The 17,217-nt window shown below is 30.8% G+C and overlaps 1 protein-coding gene across 1 annotated transcript; it reads right to left on the bottom strand.

Annotated features, from left to right (window-relative positions):
- Nucleotides 1–9,609: 9,609 nt before the first annotated feature.
- Nucleotides 9,610–16,698, bottom strand: LOC105112310 (probable serine/threonine-protein kinase At1g54610). The gene is made up of 9 exons (XM_011007980.1): nucleotides 15,905–16,698; nucleotides 14,811–15,095; nucleotides 14,225–14,542; nucleotides 13,332–13,559; nucleotides 12,931–13,028; nucleotides 12,366–12,450; nucleotides 11,734–12,267; nucleotides 10,923–11,055; nucleotides 9,610–10,430 (listed from the first exon to the last, which is right to left on the bottom strand). Exons 1-9 carry the CDS (start codon nucleotides 16,259–16,261, stop codon nucleotides 10,411–10,413), a joined length of 2,058 nt encoding a protein of 685 aa, XP_011006282.1. The 5' UTR covers nucleotides 16,262–16,698; the 3' UTR covers nucleotides 9,610–10,410.
- Nucleotides 16,699–17,217: the final 519 nt, after the last annotated feature.

The following is a 17,217-nucleotide window of genomic DNA, read 5'->3' as shown; positions in this document are numbered from 1 at the left end:
TTGTAACTAAATTACATTATCAGACAAAATTTAAATTAAATACAATCAAAATCCTAAAATTTAACATTAAATCAAATTCACCATAAATTAAATATAATTCATGATACAAAATCTAATTAATATTTCATGCTTAATTGCATTAAATCAAACTCAAACTAATATAATTAGAAGAAAATATCAAATTCATCAATTTATCAACAATTCAATAAAACATATAAATATTTTACCTCATTCAAGCTCTCATTTAAGAAATCTTCAAGCATAATTAATTACATTATTAGTTGATTCCAACAATACACATAAAATCTATAATTTGACAACTTAACATCAATTAAATGCAACACACAATTAATTTAATTTATTTTCATATTTAATTATATCAAATCTACCCTAATTGATGATATTTTTATTTTTCACATTAATTAAACAAACCATAAATTCACTATAAATCCTAAATTCAACCTAACACTATTATTTTATTTCATCCAAACAAAATGCAATTTATATCAATTTAATATATTTTTCAAGAAGGATTAATTTGACACACAAAAACATCCAATGATACTTAGAGTCTAGAATAAGTTTGTTTATCATTGTTTTAAGGGTAAAGTGAAGGTTTTTGGTGGACTTTTTTATAGAGATAATGAGGGTAATGACAATGTTGGTTGAGGGGGGAAGGTTGTGTCTATAGTTAATGGCGGAGGCAGGGGGCTGGCAGGGTCCCGACCCCTGCAGGAAATTTTTTTCCCAGCCCTCTCCCCTATAAATATTGTAAAAATAATTAAAAATTTAACTTTGTTCTTCTTAATTTTTAATTTGCCCTTTTTAGTTTTTTTTTCTAGTTCCGCCCCTGTCTATAGTTATTCTTTTTGTTCTTCGATTTGAGTTTAAATTTTAATTTTAAATTGTTATATTTTTAAAATATGATATTAGTTTTTTGCTTTTCTAAATCACATTATTTATCTAATTGTACTTTTAATAGCAACATTTACATTATTGCATTTTTTAATAATAATATTTACTGAATGTTATGCTTTCAAAACATTACAATGTTAAAATGTTTTTTCAAACATGTTATTATGTAAAAACTTTAAATTTACTGTAATATTTATTCTAAAAAAAAAAACCTCCCCCCTTCTGGCTTTCGCTTTGCCAAAGCAATAATTTTCCTGCCTTCCATCCATAGATCATTGATTATGTGGTTTGACACGTGGAAATATTACTCGCATATTATAAAGACACGACACGACACGACACGCACATGCGAGATAAGAGGGAAAGCTTGGTCCCGTTTGCATATGGAAGGACATGTAGGCATGCGAATTGGGCATGTTCTTTTTAACGTCCTCTTCGCTTTTCTTTTATCTTCATAGGAGTTAATTATAGATTAGTCCTTTTAGTTTTATCAAACAGATTAAATAGTCTTTCTAGTTTTAAAAGCTAATCAATTAATTTCTTCACACGTGTTAATTACGTAAATTGGAAAATAATTAGTGGCATTCTATTATTTATTTTCTAATACCATTTTTTAAAAATATATAAATCCATGTATGAGAAAAAAATCATAAATGAAAATATTCTTATTACTTTGATAGGTCATAGATTTTATTTTCTCTCACCTAATTGTATTATATTATTTTTTTAAAAAAATATATCATAAAAAATAACTAATAAAATATCACTAGTTACTCCATATATACCATAAAAATCTCATTAATCATACTTAATTTAAAATAAATAAATACAAGTATAAGAAAAAAAAATCATATATAAAATATTTTTATTATTTTTTATGAGTTATATTTTATTTTCTCTCATCTAATTGTATTATCTATATTTTTCTTCAAAGTGAGTTCCAAGGTGCTATTTTTTTCAAAATAAATTTTAAAAAATAACTATAAAATATCACTAATAACTTTATTTTTATCAGTATCATAAAACTTTCTCATTAATCATGCTTAATTTAAAATATCTTCTTTTCTAATCGAACTTTTCATATTATTTATTTTTATTTTATTTTTAAAACAGAAAAAACAAAATAAATTGGAAAACAATATGAAATAATAGTTAGTTTTTAAAACCAGAAAGGCTATTTAATTCCTTTCTTAAAACTAAAAGGATAATATTGTTCTTTTAACATAAGAGAGAGAATTGTAAAAGTTAAAAAAAAAAGAATTCCCTAACCAGAGAGGGGCCGGGGAGACATTGAGGGAGAAATGATAACGTAACTCCAAACTGACAAAGGAATGTTCGGTGAATTTCATGATTTCAGTCTGGATGCTTATGGTTTCCATTAAGCAGCTTTTTTTTTAGGAATTAATTAACTATCTTATCTACCTTAGAACATTGCTTCCATTTCATCTGCAAACAAATGAGAGGTTAAACCTTGCCAAGGCGATTCGCACTCCCAGAAAGTAACATTACAGCTTGAACCAAAGCTATTTAAACGGCCAATATTGGAATAGTTTGTAAAACTAATGGAACAACGAATGAAAATAAACGGTCCACGAGGTATATTAATATTAAAACTAAACTAACCTTATTTATATATTAAAGCCTTAATGAGAGTGTCAAGATGATCGTTATCTGAATCTTTGCAATGATCAGTAAAAAAATAAGAAATTCTTGATATTTATTGATAAAACTAAAAAGAAATAAAGTTGCTTTTTAATACTTTGATCATCAGAACTCCTACATAGTTGTAAAATGTGGATAAGAGAATTGGTAGTGTATAAAAAAAATATATCACTCTTAGTAAATTATATTATTTATTTGATTAATATAAACTAAGATGCTATTTAATTTTCTAAGCATTGATTTATCGAATAGTTAAAGCAAATTCATTCTAGTAGAGTAGATTATAGTTTTAAGAGTCAAGTCTAATTATTTTAGAGTCATGTCACAAAAATAAAAGTAATTATTTTTTTATTAAATATCGAGGATACATTTTGCAAATCAGTTCATGATATATTAAAAAAGTATTTTTTTTATATGAAAGTAAGTTTTCATAACTTTAATAAACTAGTTATGAAATACAAATATGATTTATTTCAAAATAAAAAAATTATTTTTATGATTTTTTCATAGTATGCTTAAATTATATCAATATTATTTATTTTTGATAAACTTAGTCGAATCAAAATATTTAAATGTATTTCTAAAAAAAGGATTTTTTTTGTTGTTTTCTTAATAATTAAAAAAATTAATATAAAAAAACCTTACATATAGATTATAATCTCAAAAATTAAATTAAAAAAATTTTGTTTGGAAAAACAAGAAGAAATCAATAAAATAAATTGTCAAAAATTCAACTAGACCGAAGAAAGAGAAGAGACGAATAAAAAAAAAAACTAGGCCGAAGAAAAAGAAACGAATAAAATCAACCACTCTTATGGCACTAATCCCTCCAACATCGATGATAGGCCACCATTGCCAAAACCATCCCACCAACTGCAACCTCCATCTAGACACCATTAAAACTAGTAGCAACACCATCTCCCTCCGTTTTTCTCTCCCACACGACAATAACTCCTCTTTCTTCATCATCTTTGAGGAACCTATCACTAACAAACCTAACCACCATAATCACCTCTCATTAAACATAAACCAAATAACTTTAACACCCATGTTCATGTCACCGGTCGCCTGAAGAAAAAAAGAAAAAAAAGAGAAATGGAGAGAGAAGGTTGTCAAACCAATAAAGAAAGGAAGAAATGGTCGAAACTTGAAATGGGTTATCCTTTTACCTCAGGTGTCACACCACTAGCATAGAAAGAAATAGGAAGGGGAAAGGCTCCTAATTTACCAACAAACATACCTAATAAATGTAGAGCATGGGCCCACGTGTCTGTAGCAGTAACGGTGAGTAAACCCACTTATCATCATGACCAAATCTACCACTGTTACCAATCTTATTCTGACAACTTTCTTACGAGCCCAATATCTCTAAAGGTTGATTTCAAAGCTTAGGTGAATGTTTAAACAATTTTAACATATTATTGATTTTTTTTTCTAATGAATTTTGATTGATTGTTAATTTATTATAGATAATTGTTGTGAAATATTTGAAGTATTAGGGTTCGTATTATTGTGTAGCAACTCTGAAAATATGATACTGCCACTAACTTATTTTTTAGGTGGAATGAGGTTGGAAACAATACCTTTCGATGAGGTTGAAAAGTTGGGTTGTAAAAAGTTTATTCGAGGTGTTATGGTTTGATCTCGATGTGAAATTTGACGTGTGTTGATATTATTTTTTATTTGTGAGATTTGTGTATTGATGTTGCTTTTAAATTGTTAAGTTATCTATAAATGTTGTGATGAAATTTAAAACATAAGTTGTAAAAGGTTTATCCGAGACGTAATGTTTTGGTCTTGGTATGAAATTTGATGGTAAATGTTGTTTTTTATTTGTGAAATTTATGTAATGATGTTATTTTTAAATTATTAAGTTGTCTATGAATATTGTTTTTGAATTGTTGTGTTAGGTGTGGGTGTTGTTTTTCATTTGTTATGTTGGGAGTTGATGTTATTTTTATTATGTTATATTGCATGTTGATAACTTTAATACATAATTTTATTGCAAATATTATTTTAAAAAATAAATAATACAAATTATATTGACGAGTTTTTATCAAATTAGTGATGTTTTGATTAAACTTGATTTTAACAATTTAGTCAACATGTGTTCTAGTTTTAGTGACCAACTTAGACCTAGCACGATGCTTTTAATCTCAAAACAAGTTCGATAATAAATCAACAAGTTTTCTTCAAGTTTGCAACTTTTGATTTAATCTTTTTTTTTTAATAGCTAAATTGACAAATCTCCTAGTATCAAGGACTAACATAAGCGTAACATGATATTTTCAATGTAGCCTTAAATTGGATTTCAAAATGCATCAACAAGGCTTCTTCAAGTTGGCAATACTTTAAACATAGCTTAGATCTTAACATCTAGATTAATGAGTCTTTTAATTTTAGGGATTAATATACACTTATTGCGATGCTTTTAATTGAAAATTAAAAAAAATAAGAAAACAAAAAAATTATTAATGAGACTCCTAATTCAAGACTTAATGTTAACTCGGACAAATGTTGATCAATAAAACATAATCTACGAATAAGCTCAAAAAATAAACTTCAATAATTAATAATATGTGTAAAAAATATTTAAGAGAAATATATAATTACGGTAACATTTCGTTTTAAAAAATATGGTTAAGAGTAATATCTATTTTTTAAAAAAATATAATCAATTGCTTATTTAGATATTTAAAACCAATGCATATTATAATATCTTAGTTTTTTAAAAAAGTTTGAATTATGAAAGACACAATTTCTTTAGACAGTATTCATCACCATTTTCAAACCAGCCGTTTCAGCGGACAAGAACCATTTCAGCAACAAATGCCACAGATTATAAGAATGTTTCATAGCTATTATTTTTCTACCGTTACCACTGTAATAATAGTCCAGAATGTTTTCATTATAAAAAACGCATCCAGTTTTTGCTATAAAAGGGAGAACAAGGAGGAGCTAGAGAGAGGAACAAAACAAAACGGGGGAGGAGAGGAGAAAAAACGAGGAGGAAAAAAAAACAAAAACATAGAGGGGAAAGACAATAGAAAAACACATAGAGAAAAGGAAGAATAATCGCCGACCAGCCATAATCTTCTCCCTAAGCCACCACCACCAGCACCACCGCTTACCTTCCTCTTTGAACCACCATTTGGAAAAAGAAGCAGAGAAGCAAGGTGACAGGAAAAAAAAAAAAAGCAATGTAGAAACAGAAGAGAAGAGGAAGAGCGACTACAACAACACCACCGCCCAACCAGTCACCAGCATCACTGCCAACTCATCATCCCAGGTAATTCTTCCCCTTATCTCCATTTACTGTTCATCTTTCTGCATGTTGAACATGCACCATGCACATTCTACAAGCAACACAATAATTAGACGGTTTCTATGCAGGTGCACAGTAACTGACTAATTATTTAACTGGTTACTGTGCTTATGCAGAGTAAGGAGTCCATATTTGTTTCGGGCTAGAACATCAACCTAGCCCATGTGACTGAGCTAAGTTCAATCTTGTAGAAAGAAGGCCTCATTTTTTTTTGGGCTGATTTCAACCTAATTTTCTTTTGAATCGGGTTCGACCCAGTAAAAAAAATCCTAAAAAAAAGAAAATTTTCTTTAAAATAATTATTTTAAGAAAAAAATTATGGTTTTCCCGCAAAATTTTCTACCAAATTTTGCTTAGTATTGATTTGTATTTTTATACTATAAAGATACAAATCCGATATTGAAATATATGATTTTTTTAAAACATAAAAAAATATAAAATATTTTATTTTCATGCATACAGTCAAGACTCTCTAAAAAATATATAATAAAAAAATCATATTATATCTTTATAAAAAAAAAGATTTTAGCATGCATTTTGGCTTTAATAACCAGTTTATTAAAGTCACGAGAATTGACAAATATTTCAAAAATTCCAAAAAAAATTAGTTTTTCTTCTTCTTTTAATATCTAGGGTTACAAACTTATACGTTAGACATATTCCGAATATTAAATTTCTTTATTGACGTTAGAACAATTAGGTTTTACCCGATAAGATAAGGATCATTTCACCAAAAAAGAATTTTCTTAAACCATAAATGGACCAACAATTAGAAAATACGACAAGACCTTAGATTTTATCTGACAATTAAACAATGTAGCATACTTTAGGTAAGACGTATTTGAGATGTTAAAACCTTTCTTTTATGCAATTAGTCCCGTACTTAATCTCTGAGACCAGTTAAGGTTTCTAGCAACCAAAATACAAGGTAGTGAATCCCATTTTATTTTTCCACTAATAAAAGACAAGAATGCCTTGTCTCCTACCATTTGCTACATAAATAGATAAGATACATTCTGAGAGTGAATGTTTTCCCCGTGATACTGCACATGTATGACACTTTTCCTCTATTTTTCTTCATTATTGATTGTCTTTCTTGCCTTATCTTTAACCATTTAAACCATAATTTTAAATATATAAAATTATATTTCATCATTCTCAGTGATATTTTTAACTTTAATAAGTCAAGCTTCATGAATAAAAATACATTAAAAATCAAATATAATTTCTGACTTTCAAAGTTTTAGATGGAATTTAATTTTGTTTGAAAACAACCATAAAAGAAGTGGATTAATATAGGTGAGAAAGAATTCATGAAGATCTAAGCTTTAAAACTATGCTTGGCACATTAATTGGTGGTGGTTGTTAGTAAAAAAAGTTTACGAAGGTGTATCTCCTTAGTTAATTTATTTTATTATGTAAGATGATAAGTTAGAATCGAAATATATATTACTCTATAAAATGATCTAAAGGATTGTATTAGAATTGAAACATATATTATTCTATAAAATAATCTAAAGGATTTATACAAGTGTACTTTTTTTTCATCAAAGTACAAAATATTTTAGTCCTTTATTTTTTTTTACTGATTTGTCTTACACAAAAACCTTTTTTTTGTTAATTTATATGCCATATAATCAATTAATTAATTATACAACATATTGAGTTTGTTCACGTAAACTTATTTAATTTTAATATTCATCATATAGTTAAAACATATTTTACTCTACAAAATGATCTAAAGGATTTTGTACAAAATGAGCTCTTTTTTTAATCAAAGTACAAAATATTTTTTTCCTTATTTTCTTGCTACCAATTTGCCTTGCACCAATTTTTTTTATTAGTATATATATCTTATAAATAACGATTATACATGACATTAATTTTATATATGAAAATTTATTTAATTTTAATAAAAGCTTTATTAATTTTTAATATTCATCAAATATTTAATTAATGAATTTAGAGTAAAGATAAATTTCTTAAACAAAAAAATAAAATTGTAAAAAAAATCATAAAGTTATTTTAATTATGAGACTTATATTACATTAAAACATTGATTCTAAATGTTCTTAATTAATTTTCTATTAAAATCAAACATTAATTATTAAAATCAGACATTAATTAGAGTCGTTGACATTAATACATATCATGTTTTTTCTTTAATGAAATGAAATATTTATTCTTATAAGGTGAGATATAAGAGATACCTGCTATATATATACTTGTCAAATGATATGTACACTGAATTGACTCACATGAGAATTTCATATGAAAATATCATTTGTGTTTATAAAAAAGCTCACATAATAATTTTGTAAATAATCCTTAGATTTGAGATAACTAAATTATCTTATATAGAGAAAGTTATACTTTAATTTTACAACACGTTCTAATTAGGGTAACAAACGAGTAGTTATTAAATATAACATAAACTATATAAAGATTTAAATAATGATAAGAGGATTTATCTTCTTAAGTGAATTAAAAAAAATGTTTCACATGCTCTTAAATAATATTAATTATAAATCCATAAATAAGATAAAATAAGATTTTAAAAGAGTTACAAATTTTATTAAAATAATCAATAAATATTGTGTTGAAGACAAACATAATTTGACAAATTATAAATATTTCATGCTATAATATCCAAAATAAAACATTATTAATGAATGTATAATGATTATATTGAAAAACCTGTCACTAAAAAGTCAAGTTAAATCAATTATAACTTTTCTAATATTTAAAAAATTATAAAAAAAATTATATTTAACCTTTAAATATAAATTAATTAATTTTTGAATTAATAATAAATTAATTTGATTAATTTATTTAATCATATTTTATTTAAAATTATGATTTATATTTGAATCAACTTATTAAGAAGCATAACTAATCACACACATGAAAACTATTGATCAAGAATTAAAATGAAATGATTAATCAAATATAATTAAATTGGAAGTAAATTTTAAAAATTAAAGATTAAAATATAATTTATATTAAAAATTGTAATTAGACTTGAAAAAAATCAAGTAGGGACTTACTTAAATAAATTTTAAATTTTTTCTGAAATAATATATATAATATTATTCAATAAAAAAAATTATATTTTATAATTTATTCAGTTTTGAAGTTTCCCTATAAATAAAATATTATATATTTTATTCTCTGTACAATACAGTACACAACATAGAAACAACCTAAGTTACAAAACACTTAAAAAACACAAAACAAAAGAACCACAAAAGAACCTGTATGTAAAAGCATAACAATCTCTCTTTTAAAAGTATTTAAGAGGTAAAAGTCTTTTATCCACGAATTGTGTAAATTACCGTAAAAAACCAAACACTTAAGATAACTTATAATTTATAACTTAGCCTTAAAGTAATTATTCAATGAAAAAAAATCTAATCTTTAAAAAATATTCTTATTCATCCTACACAACTCAACTGTAGATGTATTTGGTATAATTCTTGAATCTTTTAAAAATATTTTTAATTTATCATTTTCACCCGTATAAACCATCATTCAAAAACAAATTCCCCCTATTTCTACTCCACATGGCATCATGGTAATCGTCCACGTCCATGTCATTATTGTCTGTGTACAATGTCATCAAAACATTTTTGATGGTTTAAAGATCCAAATGATAATTTAAGTGTAAAATTCAAACCATCTCACTAGTTCGAGAATCCACCTTTTTCCTGAAAATATGAAATACCCGCGCAATTTCTTGCATGACTTGAAGTAGCCGTTACCTAGGCCATATATTTATTTTATCTTACGTACGTAATAAAAAAAGTGAACTCACCATGACTTGGAAAGTCACCGAAGGTTTCTTCTACTCAGTTATGTCATGACTTGGATGGCATCAAAACCCACCTGTTGCTGTGACTTGTCAGCTGAACTACATCGTGGCTCCCTGCTAATGTCTTGAATGAAAATGACACCTGCTCATGTTTGATCTAATTGCCAAATGTCCAGAAAGGAAACAAAAACACGGAACAGATGCTGCAAACCCTGAAAATCTGATCATTTTCATAAATAATCTCAGGTCACTAACCATAATTCCACTTCTTACATGGAACAGGATAGGTCAAATCAGAATATAAAAGCAAAAACAAAAAAAGAAGCAGCTTGGCAAAACAGTGGATAAATGAAAAAAGAAAGAGAGAGAGGTGATAATTAACACAAAAGGAATAGGATGAAAAAGAAGACTAAATGCTCAATTGCAGGAAAAAAAGAGAGCAAACCATCAATATGGACCTCTCTTCAATCCAATTTCCTCCTCACTCTTGGATACATAGGATCACAATCAACTTGTAGTTTCTAGATTTTCACTCGACTTTCTATCCAGCTGATGGTTCAATAGCGCCGTTGTTGGGTACGGTAGGTCGGTTTAAACATGTTTCCTTGATGAGTGTTATGGAGCCTGTTTTCTTGATTATTACTTCCAGGAGAGAAACCTGTCCGTGTCTTTGGAAGCTGAGCATATATAATGATGATCACTTTCCATGCTTCTTGCCTGGATCTCAAATATAATTCTAGTCAGATTGAGCATCATGGAGCTTCATGAAGATGCATGCACGGTGGCAAGCGGCAACTATCATGATTTGATAAAACTAATGAGTAATGGAAGCCCCACTCTTCCAGAGTACAAGTTTCCTCTATAATTTCATTTCCAACTTGAGAGAAGCAGTGTTTCATAAATGGCAGCATCAGTTATGACCGTCATGATGGGAAATGATGAATTAGCCACATGGTTTCCCCAATCAATGGTCTGAGGTCCGGTTTACTTACATTTATTTAGGTATAAATCAACGCCTTCCAGCAATTAATCAAAGTTTCAAGGTAAAACCGTGGGGTTAAGAAAGGAATGGAACCAGGGTTTCTCAGATGATTTAATGCAATGAAGAAAGCAATGATGGCATGGCCCAAGTTGGTATGACTGATGATGCAAAACCTCTAGAAAATATTAAAAACAAAAACGAGGGGATTAATATTATCATTTCCGTACCACTTTGAAACCATGATTTTCGGACTGCCTGGCGAATGTGGCGCTCATGTCTTTCTAAGAGTTCATCCACTCTGTGCGTCTGAGATAACAAGGGTCCAGAGAAGTCGACCTTGTCCACTTGGTCTTGAAAAACCTATTCAAGTTGATCCTTAAGTTAGATAATCAGTAGACAGTTGCAAACTATGATCTGCACCCCCTAGTTTTTTTCCCATTCACAAACACAAACAGAAAATGGTTAAAGTTAATTTCACATCTCAAATCCTGTGCAGTTCAAAAAATCTACAAGTAATTAGAGCTATGGTCCGAGCAAATCATCCCAGTGTGGTTTAATGGTGTCAGTTTGCCGACTCTTGGCTTAAATCATGATGACGTGAAAATTATATTTTATAAGCCTTATTTTAGCTTTTTGTTTAAACATGTAGTGATCAATAAACAAACAAAAAAGTTACAAGAGAACTATTAACGCTCCTTTCCACTCTGAATTTATTATTTTTTCTGGATAAATAAGAGTTCTAAAGTTTCAAAATTCTCTCCAGAGTAAAAGAAATAAAAATCTTGAAAAATCACTGCCCTTGTTGTTCTCTTTGCTAAAGCACACCATCACTTACTAGTGACTTGGACCCTGCTGCTAACTCTGTATTCACCACCACCTCCAACCTTTACCAATCTAGGAATTTCATTCGATTTTAAACTATGACAAGCAACATATGCCTTCAGACAAATTGAAAGCAAACATCAAGACATATTTCATTTCATCTTTAACAAAGACTGTAATTAAAGTTAGATGCGGCTCTAATATTTACAAACGTACCAAATTACTTCCCCTGGCTTCCATTCCCTCTCTATGATAAAGTGCCAAAGATAGCTCTTGCGAATGGTACTCCTCGGAAGCATCAAAAGAATCTGGACGTTCAAACTGCCTCCATTGTTTTCGCAAAGCAAGCTTAGAAATTTCATATGAATCATGGCCTCTAGAATTGGTACGGATTCCATGGGTGAGATCCCAATTATCATGTCCTTTTGTGTCAGAATTAGTCTTCTGTTGCAACGCAGAAGAGGGTTCTAATCCATTATTAGAATGACCTCTCGAAGTAGACCTATTGTGAGATCTTATGGATGCATCATCTTTTCTCCGTTTTGCCCAAGCAAAACCACTTGAACTAGAAACTTTTAATGGACCAGAAAAAGGAATGTCTCCTTGGGATGCATTCTTTATATGGAAAATCTCTTCCAATTTATCAAGTGATGGCTTCCGTGCCTCTCCACTTGACTTTCCATCTCCTCCCTTTGGAACACGCATGTTACTGATATTGATTTGAGCACATTGCTTTTGAGCTGCTAGATCCTGAAGACAGAAAGGAACTTATCACTATCAGTGTGAATCACTTCCACCAACACCTGTGCGCGCACGTGTGTGCATGTGTGCTCGTGTGAGAGAGAGACCTCTGCTGCCAATTTACTGATTCCACATAGTTTTCTTGTACACTTTCTTGTTTCAGTTCCACGACCTCTCCCACCAATCTTTTTCCTAAAAGTTCAGAGCCAATGTAATTGGATGTCAGTATAAGTGTATAACCTATGATCCTGGAGATTTGAGTTTTTCAATAATAAGCCTGTAGCCAATATGGTTTCTAGTCATAAATTTTGAATTGCTGTCCACATAAGGTTTGTAAACTTGCAGGCTTTTAAATGAGATTTTAACAAGAGGCATCCGTTTCATTTCTTGGTAATAGCAGTGGTCACATGACAGTAACAAATGCTGTCCAATGCAATTTAAAGCATAATGGACTAGTTTTATCATCATTGTACCCCATATCCATAGGTTGCTCAACTCAATTGCATATTTAGAAAATCCAGCTAATTATATGTCTCAGTTGAGACAGCAGACATGGAATGACTTCATTGCAAGTGCTCTTTAAAAAAAGTAAAGCAGCCAAACCAATGTTTAATTCAGAAGAGAAACAAAATGCTTTCAGAGAAAACTGGATGAGAAAATGAGAATCCTCACCTCCTTGCCTCCTCACGGTTTTTTGCATCTATCTCTTTGCTAGGTGGGTATTTTGGCAAGTTTGATGGATCACATGGATAAGGTTTTGTGCTGAAATACTGAAAAATTGAAGGTAAGGAGCTTGTGTTAATATAAGCTTACCAATGCATAAACCTATGGCACCTGGTCACACAATTTCCATAGAAAGACACCCCTTCTATTTTTTGGTCTAAAAAAAATAATTTCCATAAATGAAGGTTAAACATGAACACTGTTTTTTGGTTAGAACAGAATGTACGGCTAAAATGTGATCCACCAGTGTATGATGATTCAAATAGAATTATATTTAATCTCCATGGCTATATAAATCAAGGTCACCTCTTGGAACCGGCATATCAAATGCTATAGGAGGTAATAATCACCTCAGATGCAAGAGCAGAAGAAGCAGTCCCACGCTTGTAAGGCTCTACAGAGAGAAGAGTTTTGATCAGGTTCACAGCAGTTGTTGGCAAATCTTTAAGGGTCTCACGAAGACAACTATCATAAGGTTGCTGTGGTTTGAATAAAGTTGCATGAGGAAGTTTGGACTTTTTCCAGTATTCATCAGGTGGCGACCCACAAAGCTTGAAAATTTTGTGTAATTGTTCAACCTGGAAGAAACAAAAAAGACCATTCATACAAAATCTTGAAGAAAAAGCAAATCAACAGAAATGACGAGAACAGCTAACTTTTATAAAATATAATTCTTTAGGTCTGCAACAAGAAAACTGGTAAACAGGTATATCTGATCATCCCAACATGGGCATGCCTCTGATTTGCCACCCTCTACAGTTAAATGAGGAACAGAATCACAAAATCGACTGGAACAAGTAACTGCCTTCATGTGATAAATACAAAAATGGTTCTCCTCAAAGCCATCTCACATTGAAATGAGGATAAAATAAAAGCATATCTGGCATCATAAAATTCTTTAAAGGATTTTACTTCTACAATCCATTCGTGAATTGGAGAGTTGCATATGATGATTTTCAGGAATCTGTCTCAGAAGCAGGCTTCACAAAATTCTACAACTGATGCCGCTATAATGAAATGAGAGATAACAACAAAAAGGGGAGGGAGGGAGAGAGAGAGAGAGATGAACAAATCTGTTTCACTTGTATTAATTCTAACCTAAGAAACATATGAGAAAAGTATTACTCAACAGAAACTACAAATTCCCCCCATATAAATCTTTAGCACCTTATTTTTAGTATATTTCACCAATCACACAAAAATCATAATAATGCACAACCATGTGCGGGAAAAAGATGCTTACCTCTGTTCTCCCTTGAAGGATTGGTTTTCCAAGAAGAAGTTCTGCAAATACACAGCCTACACTCCAAAGATCAACAGATGGTCCATAATCAGTAGAACCCAACAAAAGTTCAGGAGGACGGTACCACAAAGTCACAACACGACTGGTTAAAGGTTGCCCGTGCCCGAGAGTGCAGAAGTTTGCCAATCCAAAATCTCCTACCTTCAGTATACCTTCATTGTTTACGAGAAGATTTGATCCTTTGATGTCACGATGCATTACACCCTTTGAGTGACAATGATCAAGTCCTGATATTAACTGCTTCATATAGCACTTAATCTGCAAATTAGAGTAATTAATGTACTTCAGTGCGCAGAAATAAATTGCAATTAACTAACAGAGGTGGCACCTTAAACATGTAACGAATGTGAACAAATCTTTTACACAATGTTACATTTCTTTGTATTGAAGAATGATTGAGCTTTGATTTATACAGTAAACTTTAAATTTGATGCTGCAGATTAAGAGAACATTTTATTTCCATGATGTCTTGAAACACCCAAAAACAAATTCTAGAAAGCAACACAGACAAAGGCAGAGTTAAAACCTGTGCCTCACTGAACCTGACATCAGGGCAAGACAAGAGTCCAGTGATGTCATGCTCCATGTACTCAAAGACAAGGTATATGCTACATGACAATCGCGAAGTGATTAATCCATCCAATTTCATGATGTTGGGATGATCAAGCCTACGAAGAATCAATATCTCTCTTGCCATAAATCGAACACTCTCAGGCTCAAAATTGTCGAACCGAACTTTCTTCAGAGCAACTATCCTCCCAGTTTCAGTCTCACGTGCTCGGAACACACTGCTATATGTACCCTGTCCTATCTACCAAAGCAATTGTACAGAAAATAAGTTGACTATCCAATTGAAGAGGAGAGAATATAAACTAAAATGAAATAGCATCAGTCATCTAGGCAAGGATTAAGTTCAGGTGAGTAAGAGAACAAGATGCCTTCACATTTGACATTATAGATTCTAGTCCACACATGAAAATTGCATAAAAGAAGCAACCGACAACAGGAAAAAAAAACAAAGGAAAGAAATTCCTCCACAAAGTTCTAGTTACAGTGAAATAATAGGAGTAACAAGTGCAATTATCAGAATCATGAAGTACTAATCTGGAAGATTCACATAGTATGATGTGTGCAGCCTTCCAAGACCTGGCATTGTTTCGGAACCAAGTTGTCCAGAGATGATTGTAGCTGAACACTGTATAGACTTCTAGCATTATACAAAGATTAAAAGAAGAGTTGTTATGCCAATCACCCAACCCCCAACCGGATGGTTCATTCTAAAACTTCCTTGCTTGTATATTATTTAAAAAAAAATGAAGGGATTAAAATGCACAAACAACATTTTATTTTCTCCAAAAGAAAAGAAAGAAACAAGTAGATTTTTGATAAATGAAGAACATATACAGCAAGAAGCGCTAATTAGTAGCAAAGGCATTAAAGATTAAATCTTTTTAAACAAACTAACCAAAAAGAATACAAAAAAAAACCAACAAACCAACACCACATTGTCTATGATGACAGAAAAAACACAACACATCTCCTCCTCTCTCCCTCTTTCTTTTTCTTTTTTTTTAATTTGAAAAAAAATAAACAAGTAAAACTTAATAATTAATTAACAACCTTTTCCAATTTCTCAAAAGCATCAGCCTTGAGAGGGACCCAACCGTGAATGGCTTCTCCAGCTACGGCACTTAGCCAAGCGGGCCAACCTGCAGCCACCTGCTCACCTTCAATGTACTTGTGTAAACTCCTCAATCTAAAGCTCATCGACTCGCCATTTGAACTCGGAGCTCTTCCTGACTCGCCCAACTCGCTCCCTCCACAACTTACCACCACCTGATGGTGGTGGTGATCCCCATTCTTCTTGAAACTGGGGTGCTGGTCCATTCCGATACGAGCCCGGCCCGACCCGGACAAGACAGAATGGTCCAGGGCTGGTGTGACGGACACCGCCTGCTTCGAGCTCACGCAACCCATTTTGGTACGGTGAGAGTCGGGCCCGAGTTGTACTGAGTCAGGTCGGTGAACTCGGATCCAGAAAGACGAGCTTAAAAAATGGAAGGGTTTTTGTGGGTTTGCAAATGCATGCCCAGGCAGGCAGCTTCCTTGAAAACAAACAAAAAAAAGAAGTTGTTTTGCTACTTATACCAGCCAAAAAAAGGAAAGAAAGGGAAAAGAAAAGCTTGGAAATGTTTGTTCTGAATCGTCCCCATGCAGCTAGCTATCTACCCCCCACTTTTCCTTTCCCTTACTACAATTTTGCGACAATCGCGGAAGATAGATAGGATGGAGACACCGGAATCCACGGAAGGAAAGAAACATCAAACAATAATGACGACGATGATGGGCATCATTACACACCTCCCTTGACTTTAATACATGAACGCACCTCGCATGAAGTCCTCCTACTTTAGTACGTGCCTCGGTCTAGGACATAGATTTTTCATTTTAGGGTTAATGTGTGACTGTCAATATAAAAGTGACGTTTTCTCTTATCTTTTTTTTTTTAAAATTATTTTTTTTTGACAAAAAAAACATCTTAAATCATAACAAAAAGTCACAAGCTTAGCCAGACTTGGAAAACACATAAGAAATTGCAATAAACATATTTGTATTTATGAGGTTTAATGACACGATTTGTTCATATTTTATATTTTATAAGTTATTATTTATTTAGGTTTTTCATTTTTGTATATTTTTTAATATTTTTGTTTTCTAAGGGTTTTCCATTTGTTTTAAAGTTTATTTTAAAAAATAAAAATCAAGTTTTCCTTTGATGGTTGCAGGGCATTATAGTTTAAAAATTGATAATATATGTGCGCGAGCGATGTAAAAAAAAAAATTATAAAAATATATAAAAAAATTTAAAATAAAAATATATAAAAAATACGATTAATATATATGTATAAGAAAGAAAAAAGAGTAAGAAAATA

Source organism: Populus euphratica, unplaced genomic scaffold, assembly GCF_000495115.2.
Source record: "Populus euphratica unplaced genomic scaffold, PopEup_1.0 scaffold442.1, whole genome shotgun sequence".
NCBI lineage: Eukaryota > Viridiplantae > Streptophyta > Magnoliopsida > Malpighiales > Salicaceae > Populus > Populus euphratica.
This window is presented reverse-complemented; position numbering and strand designations above follow the sequence as displayed.

Excerpts from the sequence above, each read along its gene's own strand:
- LOC105112310 (XM_011007980.1), bottom strand. The coding sequence starts at position 16,261 with ATGGGTTGCGTGAGCTCGAAGCAGGCGGTGTCCGTCACACCAGCCCTG. Across the intron at positions 11,056-11,733 it reads AAGCCAGGGGAAGTAATTTG|GTTTTTCAAGACCAAGTGGA; the intron begins GTACGTTTGTAA and ends CAACTTGAATAG. Across the intron at positions 10,431-10,922 it reads AAAATCATGGTTTCAAAGTG|GCAAGAAGCATGGAAAGTGA; the intron begins GTACGGAAATGA and ends TTTGAGATCCAG.